This window comes from Thunnus albacares, chromosome 18 (assembly GCF_914725855.1).
Source record: "Thunnus albacares chromosome 18, fThuAlb1.1, whole genome shotgun sequence".
Taxonomy (NCBI): Eukaryota; Metazoa; Chordata; class Actinopteri; order Scombriformes; family Scombridae; genus Thunnus; species Thunnus albacares.
The window spans coordinates 233,115-244,315 of record NC_058123.1 but is presented as its reverse complement, the minus strand read 5'-3'; the positions used below and the strand labels follow the sequence as shown (position 1 = coordinate 244,315).

At 36.7% G+C, this 11,201-nt stretch overlaps 1 protein-coding gene across 4 annotated transcripts; it reads left to right on the top strand.

Annotated features, from left to right (window-relative positions):
• Positions 1-215: 215 nt before the first annotated feature.
• Positions 216-10,855, top strand: LOC122968895 (FSD1-like protein). 4 transcript variants are annotated; one of them, XM_044334419.1, is made up of 13 exons: positions 216-353; positions 2,088-2,183; positions 2,289-2,420; positions 2,594-2,689; positions 2,793-2,815; positions 3,228-3,349; positions 3,782-4,036; positions 4,208-4,306; positions 6,579-6,708; positions 7,438-7,526; positions 7,876-8,130; positions 9,420-9,508; positions 9,809-10,855. In XM_044334419.1, the coding sequence occupies exons 1-13, from the start codon at positions 339-341 to the stop codon at positions 9,908-9,910; spliced, it is 1,503 nt and encodes a 500-aa protein (XP_044190354.1). In that variant the 5' UTR covers positions 216-338; the 3' UTR covers positions 9,911-10,855. The 4 variants fall into 4 exon arrangements, with proteins under 4 accessions (XP_044190354.1, XP_044190353.1, XP_044190352.1 ...); XM_044334418.1 differs by having other exon boundaries at positions 220-353; positions 2,588-2,689; positions 7,441-7,526; XM_044334417.1 differs by having other exon boundaries at positions 220-353; positions 2,588-2,689.
• The last annotated feature ends 346 nt before the right edge of the window (positions 10,856-11,201 follow it).

Here is an 11,201-nt window from a genome sequence, read left to right as displayed (position 1 = left end):
ACTTTTCTACATTAATGTCCAAAACAAGTCAAAGCTTTATAGAAACTGTCTAAAATTATTAGAATTAATCAATAATGTTGTTGGATATGTGCTTTATCTGTTTTACATGTTTTAATACATCATCTGAACACTTTGTCTTTATTTATGAAATAAGATTATTGGTTTTTATTATTGATTATTATTAATCAGGAAAACATCGCAAAGATTCAGACTCTTATTTTGACACTCCACACAGGAAGTCATAGTGTCACATAGACACTTCCTATCGGTGTCTCCGTCCCCCCCTCCCTCTCTCTCTCTCTCTCTCTCTCTCTCTGTGTGTCTCTCTCTCTCAGGTGATGGACACTCAGAAGGTAAGAATCTGAATCTGATCGATCGATGATCAATAATCACATCTGATCAGTGTGCCGAGGGCAGGAGACTCTCAGAGCACACACAGAGAGGGTTAGCTAGCTGCTAGCTGTTAGCATCAGCGAGGATCAGCTGTTCATTCAAACAAACTTTATTGACATGTTTGAGGATCTCAGAACTGTCGGTTCGGTTCCAGATAAGCAAATAAAACACCGGAAGACAAATAAAACTTTGTTTATCCGGTAAAACACAACAAGGAACTTTTGTCCAACATTCAACATTCAATGTTTAAATAAAATCTTAGAAGATATAAAATATTCAAAGCTCATTTGTTAAATTAAATTACAATATGAAGCCTGAAACCTTCCTCCTTTAAACACCCGCAGCTTGAAACATTCACCACCAGTTAGCAGCGAGATGCTAATTAGCTGCTCACCTTAAACATCAGGTAACCGTCTGCTGACGTCACTGCGGACCCGTTAGATGCTGGGTTGGTTGTTTGTTCTGTCCGGGGGGGGGGGGGGGGGGGGGGGGGGGGGTAGGGGGGTGGAGCCCCACCGTGACCCTGGTACAGACTGGATGTTGCAGTAGTGAGCAGAGGTTTGGCGCGAATGTTCAGGTTGTGTTATTACTTACATGATGTTAGATACTCTGCGTGTTACCGGAGGCCTTTAACACGGTTCGGTTCGGTCTGGATCGATCATGGATGTTTATAACCTGTGGCCATGATTTTCGTATATTGATTAATGAGATTGATCGGTAACTTGGTGGTAAAGTTGGGTCCTTATTGCTCTGATTGATCTTCTGGACCGAGTGATTAGTTGTTAGATATAGATATTAGATATTGACATTTCTAATATATTTTTTTATTGATTGTCAGTTTCGGGCAGGTTGATGTTGAGTTAATTGGGTGTATTGATGAGTGATGGTAATCAGGTGTATTGATGATTGATGGTAATCAGGTGTATTGATGAGTGATGGTAATCGGGTGTATTGATGATTGATGGTAATCAGGTGTATTGATGAGTGATGGTAATCGGGTGTATTGATGATTGATGGTAATCAGGTGTATTGATGATTGATGGTAATCAGGTGTATTGATGAGTGATGGTAATCGGGTGTATTGATGATTGATGGTAATCGGGTGTATTGATCGATGGTAATCAGGTGTATTGATGAGTGCAGTATTAGATATTAGAGGGTTTTCTCTGCTGCTTGCTGTCAGCAGGACTATAATCACTCATGAAGTGTTTTACAGTTGAAGTGTATTTCCAGCTCATCAGAATCTATTGATGGTTATTATTATTATATGTTATTATTATTATTATTATTATATGTTATTATTATTATTATGATTATTATTACTGGGCGATGGCTCAGATTAGTGATGGCAGAGCAGAAAGACCATCAGCCCTCCGAGGTCCTTTGAGTTATTGTCAGTGGAGATATTAATGATGATAAAGCGACTGCAGCGTCGGCTGTGGTGGTTTTATGAACAGATGAGAACATCTGACTGTACTGAGCTGATTGATGAGTTTCTTGTAGGAATCAAATGTCAACCTGTAAATGATTGAAATGCCTGTCGGCCTGAGATCCAACAGAACGGATCAGAAACTGGACGCAGTTTGTTCTTGACTAAAAATGTGTGTTTTGTTTTTTAATCGATGTGTCTGTAAAATTAGTTTTTATTCAGTTTTTTCTGTTTATAAACATTTTATTGTTGTTGTGGTAAACAGGAAGCTCTGCGCAGGATCATCAGCACGTTAGCCAATAAGAACGAAGAGCTCCAAACCTTCCTGGAAACAGTTGACACCACGCTAACGGGACTGCAGGTCAGCAGCTGATAGGCTGAGAGGGAACGGAGGTGGGAGGGGCTTAGAGAGGGGGGAGGGGCGACAACTAAAAATAATTTAAATTAACTCTGCCTGTCCAATCAGGAGGAGTCATGGAAGGTGACATCAGAGCTGGAGGCGGAGCTTGAACGACTAAGCTCCGCCCTCGAGGAGAAGGGGGTGGAGCTTCGCGGCGCCATCAAAGAGGAGAAGCAGAGGAAGGAGGCGGAGCTCCAGGTAGAGAATTTAATATTCTGTAAACATACAAACAATAAACAAATAAATCTTTTAAACTGTTTAAAACATTTTTATGTCCAAATACTTTGTGACGTCGTTCCTGTCAGTTATTGATCGTTTTCTGATAAATGTTCCAGTTTGTTTCTGAGTCGTTTGTTGTTTTGCAGAAGCAGCTGTCGGAGGGAAAGTTCGCTCTGCTGTCGTGTGAAGAACTGCTCGAGTTCGCAAATCAAACACTGAACATCACCAACGAAGAAGAATTCCTGAAGGTTAAAACTGATGTGAAAATCATCAATAAATCAATGAAAGTGATCAGTTCTAGTTTAACTAAACATTAACATGTTTTTATTTCCTTTCAATCTTTTCTTTCAGGCTGCAAAACAAATCAAAGAAAGGTTTGTTTTTATTTATTGATTATTATTTATTCAATAATTCACTGTTGAGTTTTTTCACATTTTCATGTTTTTAATGTTTTTTTTCTGTTTTTCATTCTTTGTTGTTTTTATTTGTATTAATGACGTCACATGTTTGTCTTTATATTTTATTTATTTTTCTTTCTGTTTTTGTATTTTATCATTTGATCATATTTTTATTTTTATTTTTATTTTTATTTTTGTTTTTATTTTTTGTTGATTTATTTTGAAACATTAACACAAATTTAAACTAACAAATAAAAAGTTAACAGTTATAAACCCCGCCCCTTTAACATTCCTAACCCCGCCCCTTTAACATTCCTAACCCCGCCCCCTGGAATTAACACTTCAACCCCGCCCACCCGCTGGACTTCCCGCCCCCCCTTGTTACCAGGGTAACCATGGCGCCGGCGTTCCGGCTGACGACTCGTCCGGCGGTGTCGGAGAACATGTCGCAATTTACCGTCGACTTCAGCGTGGAGAGGGCGGGGCTTCAGCGACTTCACTTCCTGCCAGGTGAGGCATTTTTTAACGTGTTTGTTTTGTTGTTGTTTATAAAATGTTTGTTTACTTTTTAACATTTTGTTATTTTTTTTGATTTTATTCTTTAACGTGTTTGATTTTATGTTTTTATGTTTACTGACGTTTTTCGTCTCGTCACTCTTCTTCTTCTTCTTCTTCTTTTGTTTTAAATTTGTCAAAGAATCTGAACTCAAGGTCCACTTACTCTGTTGTTCCAGAGCTTTTGACTCCATGGTCTTTCCAGACTCTTGTTTAGTGTCTTTTAGTCCAAATGTTCTCAGAATTAAGGAAAGTTCAAAGATCTACAGTTTCCATGGCAACTGAGTTAACTCCATCTGCTGAGGAGGACCATGTGACACGGTCAAAAGCTCCTGAACAAATTATTGATTATTGATTACTTTGATTTGAGGTATATATTTTTCACAGTTCCCAGAGCTCCAGAGATCGACGCCTCCAGCTGTGTCGTCCGTGACAACGCTGTCACAGTTGCCTGGCAACCGTCCAGTGAGGTTATTGTCGACGGTGACGGTGGCGGTGGTGGTGGCAGCGGCGGCGGCGGGCGAATCGAACGCTACGAACTCGAATACCGAAAAACAAACAAGGACAGTTCGCTGAGAGCTGCAGGAGAGGCATGCTGGGAAAAAATCCACGACATCCGAGAGACACAGGTCACCGTCACAGGTGAGAGGTCAAAGGTCACCGTCACAGGTGAGAGGTCAAAGGTCACCGTCACAGGTGAGAGGTCAAAGGTCACTGTGAAGCAGGTGTTCTCTGTTTCTTCTTGTTTGAATCTGTTTTTTATTTGTGAGATAAAATCGTTAATTTAATTTATTTTTTGTTTTTGTGTTTCAGGTCTGAAGTTTGATTCTCGCTTCGTCGTCGTTCGTGTTCGAGCGAGAAACAAAGCCGCCGCCGGCGAGTTCTCTGAGCCTGTCGCCATAGAAACCATAGGTAAACAAACGAGTGAATGTTGTTTATTGTTTATTTAGTGGATCATTCATAAAAGTAAATATAACTAACAATAGAAATCAATACTAATCAATACATATCAATACAAATCAATACATATCAATACAAATCAATACATATCAATACTAATCAATACATATCAATACAAATCAATACATATCAATACATATCAATACAAATCAATACATATCAATACTAATCAATACAAATCAATACATATCAATACTAATCAATACATATCAATACATATCAATACATATCAATACTAATCAATACTAATCAATACAAATCAATACATATCAATACATATCAATACATATCAATACTAATCAATACATATCAATACTAATCAATACATATCAATACAAATCAATACTAATCAATACATATCAATACATATCAATACATATCAATACTAATCAATACATATCAATACTAATCAATACATATCAATACTAATCAATACTAATCAATACATATCAATACAAATCAATACATATCAATACATATCAATACATATCAATACTAATCAATACATATCAATACAAATCAATACATATCAATACATATTAATACATATCAATACAAATCAATACATATCAATACATATCAATACATATTAATACAAATCAATACATATCAATACATATCAATACAAATCAATACATATTAATACATATCAATACAAATCAATACATATCAATACAAATCAATACATATATATCAATACAAATCAATACATATCAATACATATCAATACAAATCAATACATATCAATACAAATCAATACATATATATCAATACAAATCAATACATATTAATACATATCAATACAAATCAATACATATCAATACAAATCAATACATATATATCAATACAAATCAATACATATCAATACATATCAATACATATTAATACATATCAATACAAATCAATACATATATATCAATACAAATCAATACATATCAATACAAATCAATACATATCAATACATATCAATACAAATCAATACATATCAATACATATCAATACAAATCAATACATATATATCAATACAAATCAATACATATCAATACAAATCAATACATATATATCAATACAAATCAATACAAATCAATACATATCAATACAAATCAATACATATATATCAATACAAATCAATACATATATATCAATACAAATCAATACATATCAATACAAATCAATACATATATATCAATACAAATCAATACAAATCAATACATATCAATACATATCAATACAAATCAATACATATATATCAATACAAATCAATACTAATCAATACAAATCAATACATATCAATACAAATCAATACAAATCAATACATATATATCAATACATATCAATACAAATCAATACATATATATCAATACATATCAATACAAATCAATACATATATATCAATACATATCAATACAAATCAATACATATATATCAATACATATCAATACAAATCAACACATCAATACAAATCAATACATATATATCAATACATATCAATACAAATCAATACATATCAATACAAATCAATACATATCAATACATATCAATACAAATCAATACAAATCAATACATATCAATATTGATTATGTGTGTAAGTCATGTGATGTAATTATTGATTATGTGTGTAAGTCATGTGATGTTATTATTGATTATGTGTGTAAGTCATGTGATGTAATTATTGATTATGTGTGTAAGTCATGTGATGTTATTATTGATTATGTGTGTAAGTCATGTGATGTAATTATTGATTATGTGTGTCATGTGATGTAATTATTGATTATGTGTGTCATGTGATGTAATTATTGATTATGTGTGTAAGTCATGTGATGTAATTATTGATTATGTGTGTAAGTCATGTGATGTAATTATTGATTATGTGTGTAAGTCATGTGATGTAATTATTGATTATGTGTGTAAGTCATGTGATGTAATTATTGATTATGTGTGTAAGTCATGTGATGTAATTATTGATTATGTGTGTAAGTCATGTGATGTAATTATTGATTATGTGTGTAAGTCATGTGATGTTATTATTGATTATGTGTGTAAGTCATGTGATGTTATTATTGATTATGTGTGTCATGTGATGTAATTATTGATTATGTGTGTCATGTGATGTAATTATTGATTATGTGTGTCATGTGATGTAATTATTGATTATGTGTGTCATGTGACTGCTGTATAAACAACCAATCATAAATTCTGAATTCTTCTTCATGTTTTATTCCAGCGTATAACTTTGGCTTCGATGCGGCGACGGCTCACCCGGAGCTGAAGGTGCAGGGCGACACGGTGACCTGGGAGCCACAGGGGGTCAAAGGTCATGACCCCCGACTGAAGGGCAAAGAGAATAAAAGCAGGTGAGGAAACGTGTCACAGATGATGTCATCAGGTGTTTAAATGAAAGTGTAGAAACTGGAAAAGTAGATTTGAAGAACTTCCTCCGAACATGACTGCTGAGGAAGATCATGTCATACAATCAAAAGCTCCAGCAAAGCTGCTAAATGGCAGAGACTGAAGGAACTGACTAGCATAGCGACGTCTGATGATTGTTTATTCTCATTTTCTTTCTGCTGTGTGTTTTGACCTTTTGTCCCTCTGCTGTCTCCGTACTGCGTCCTCCTCGAGACTCTCAGGTAGAAACAGTCGTCGCTGCCTGGTTGCCTAGCAACTACTGTGTCACCAATCACTTTCCTCATCCATTTCCTGCTTCATGCAGCCAGTGACATCACTGCTGACATCACTGCTGACATCACTGCTGACATCACTGCTGACATCACTGTTCACATCACGTCAGCGTTTTTTTGATGGTTTTTAATAAAGTTGTCAGATCTTCATGTTTATAGTTTTTATAGTTTGTTGTTTTCTCGTTCAGGTTCATAATATTTAGAAAATAAAGAAAACAAAGACTTTGTGTTTTTATTTGATGAGACAATAATAATAATAATAATAAATATCAGCTGTCGTTTCATCCCGTCACTGTGGCTCGACCTCATTGGCTGTTTCACCTCGTCGTTTGTCCTCTGGCAGGTTCTTTGTTTCTCTCTTTGACCTTTGACCTTTGATGTGTTGTTTTCATTATTTGTTAGCAGTAGAAGCGCCACACCGTCACCCAATAAGACCGCAGGAAGTCGAGCAGGACGCGACCGATTCGCTGGAGAGTCGTACACAGTGCTGGGTACTAATACACATACATATACATATATACTGCGTATATATACTGCGTATATATATATATATATATATACTGTATATATACGCAGTATTTATACTGTATACACGCAGTATTTATACTTAAAAAGATCTATGCTATTTTTTATCACTGGATTTTATTTTGACAGTTGTAACAGGAAGTCCCATTGCTCCATAGAAATGGCAGACTTTTATTTTGAAGTCTGCAGCAGTTTCCTCTGGCTTTTATTTTGGAAATATTTGATTTAAATGAAGTAATATTTTGTTGTAAAATATATTTTCTCCTTGAAACATTTTTTTAAAAATGTATTTTTATTTATTTTTTTGTCTCCTAGGCGACCAGGAAATGAGTGGCGGCTGTCACTACTGGGAGCTCCGCCCCCTGGCTGACTGGAAGTCATTCAGTGTGGGCGTGGCCTACCGGGCCAGCCTGGGCCGCTTCGACCAATTAGGGAAGAACGCTGGTTCGTGGTGTCTCCACGCCAGCCAATGGCTTCAGAGCTCGCTCGCTGCAAAGCACAACAACCGAGCCAAGGCGCTGGATTGGCCGTTGCCTCAGCGAATCGGAATCTACTGTAACTATGACAACGGTACGAAGAAAATATTATTATTATTATTATTTTTATTAGTTTTGTCCTGTTTATTGCACAGTCTGACGTCCTGATTTATTTTTATTTTTACACACTTTTCACTGCTTTGCTGCTGCCGACTGTCGCAGCTCTGACTCGTCTTCCTGCCGGCGGCCATTTAAAATGCTGTCAACACGTTTTACTGTTACACGCTGGCTGACTGGTCTGTTACCAGTTTAACTGCTTTCAGCTCCAACACTCACTGACTGGTCTGTTACCAGTTTAACTGCTTTCAGCTCCAATGCTCACTGACTGGTCTGTTACCAGTTTAACTGCTTTCAGCTCCAACGCTGGCTGACTGGTCTGTTACCAGTTTAACTGCTTTCAGCTCCAACGCTGGCTGACTGGTCTGTTACCAGTTTAACTGCTTTCAGCTCCAACACTCACTGACTGGTCTGTTACCAGTTTAACTGCTTTCAGCTCCAACACTCACTGACTGGTCTGTTACCAGTTTAACTGCTTTCAGCTCCAACACTCACTGACTGGTCTGTTACCAGTTTAACTGCTTTCAGCTCCAACGCTGGCTGACTGGTCTGTTACCAGTTTAACCGCTTTCAGCTCCAACGCTGGCCGACTGGTCTGTTACCAGTTTAACCGCTTTCAGCTCCAACGCTCGCTGACTGGTCTGTTACCAGTTTAACTGCTGTCAGCTCCAACGCTCGCTGACTGGTCTGTTACCAGTTTAACTGCTTTCAGCTCCAACGCTCGCTGACTGGTCTGTTACCAGTTTAACTGCTTTCAGCTCCAACGCTCGCTGACTGGTCTGTTACCAGTTTAACTGCTTTCAGCTCCAACGCTGGCTGACTGGTCTGTTACCAGTTTAACTGCTGTCAGCTCCAACGCTGGCTGACTGGTCTGTTACCAGTTTAACTGCTTTCAGCTCCAACGCTGGCTGACTGGTCTGTTACCAGTTTAACTGCTGTCAGCTCTAGCGCTGGCTGACTGGTCTGTTACCAGTTTAACTGCTGTCAGCTCTAGCGCTGGCTGACTGGTCTGTTACCAGTTTAACTGCTTTCAGCTCCAACGCTGGCTGACTGGTCTGTTACCAGTTTAACTGCTTTCAGCTCCAACGCTGGCTGACTGGTCTGTTACCAGTTTAACTGCTTTCAGCTCCAACGCTGGCTGACTGGTCTGTTACCAGTTTAACTGCTCATCACAGTATCTCACGCTAATGTCTGTAATGTTTTCAGTGTAAGGAGCGACCAGAGCTTTCTGTTGGTGGGTCACTGTTTTCATCTGATGTGTTTCAGGTGATTTGTCCTTCATCGATGTGGATCGTCTTCGTCTTCTTCACTCTTTCAAAACAAAGTTCAGCCAGACGCTCGTCCCCGCCTTCACTGTCAGTACTACACCACACTGCAGTAATACTACAAATACTACTACTACTACTGCTAATACTACTAATACTACTGCTAATACTAGTAATACTAGTAACACTACTGATACTAATACTACTAACACTACAACCAATACTACGACACACAAACACATATAAAGTAAATACTATATATCAAGTGATACTTCTGTGTATTAGTACTCCAGGTAGTAAGTTTTACTGTTTATATTTCCTCTAGTGTTTGGAGCAGTACTTTGCAGTACTTCTTGTCGCAGTACTAACAGCAGTAAAACTTTGTTGCAGGTTTGGTGTGGCGGTATCTCCGTGACAACCGGCCTGCAGGTGCCAAGCTTCATGGGAAAGTTTCTCTCCACCAATCGGAGCCTCAGTAACTTGTCGCAGTAGATCGACCAATCAGAGCCTCAGTAACTTGTCGCAGTAGATCGACCAATCAGAGCCTCAGTAACTTGTCGCAGTAGATCGACCAATCAGAGCCTCAGTAACTTGTCTAATGATCAGTTTCTATTGAGTATCATTAATTTATGTTAATATATTTATTAATTACACATAGAACTTATTGATAACAAAACTAATTTGATCTGAAACATTATTGATCAATTGTGGAAATTGATTATTCTTACCTGCTCTTATTTTGAAAAATTACTAATGTTATTTCTTAGCTTTGACTTTTATTTTGAAGTTTACGAAGAACTTAATTTGTGGGAATGGCTTTTATTTTGAAATACCTCATTACAAATAGTGTTGTGCATTCTTACTGGATTTTATTGTGAAGGTGTGGACAGAACTTCCTGTCATGACTTTTATTTTAAAGGTGCAATACGTATAATTTTGTAAGAATTTCAGTTTAAAACATTCAGTGATGAACTAAACCGATCGACAGAATGTGAAGAAATAACAGTTTAGACATTACGTTGTGTATTTTATTGCAGAGATATCTACTGAAGTTAGCATGCTAACTGGCTAGCCCTGGCCCGTCCTGTCCCGTAATACCACTTTGTACCCCGAGAGGTGACAGTGAGTCACTGTAGCGTCCAGTCTGCCTCAGTCCAACATGACAGGAAGAAGAAGTAGCGCTTCCTCTTCTAGTTTAGGTTTGTTCAAGCTCAACGTTAGCACTGAATTGATGTTGCTACCATACTTAGTCAAAGTCCTAGCTACCTAGTTTGCTAGCTAACAGAGCACTGATAATGCACTGTTGATACGGCGCTAACGTAGCGTAGCATGTGGAGGATGAACTCTTACATATTGCACCTTTAAAGATACAAATGTGAATCAGAAAAAAAATATTTATGTTTTTGAGAATCAGGATGAAATGTCTTTTCAGTTTTTATAAAGACGATAATCTGTGACTGAAAATAAAAGAATTTAAACATAATTATATTTATCAATCTTGTATTTATGTCATATCAAATGTTTTACATTGACGTGAACATTTTGATAAACTGTGAAAATAAAAGAAACATTTTTTAGATGAACTGTGAAATAAACAAAATGTTTGCAAAGTGTCCGTCAGCTTTTATCTTTATTCATCAAGAATCACAGAAATATTAAAAACGTAAGATGTTTAAAATACATTTTATGTTTCATTTATGTATTCTGTATACAATTTATATATACTGTAGATATTTTCAGTACAGTTCCTTTATTATAATGTATTTTATATATTTGTATCATT

What these genes read in the sequence shown, in the direction of transcription:
- LOC122968895 (XM_044334417.1), top strand. An exon ending in GGAAGGAGGCGGAGCTCCAG is followed by an intron (nt 2,421 to 2,587) that starts GTAGAGAATTTA and finishes GTTGTTTTGCAG; the next exon opens with AAGCAGCTGTCGGAGGGAAA. An exon ending in GACACAGGTCACCGTCACAG is followed by an intron (nt 4,037 to 4,207) that starts GTGAGAGGTCAA and finishes TTTGTGTTTCAG; the next exon opens with GTCTGAAGTTTGATTCTCGC.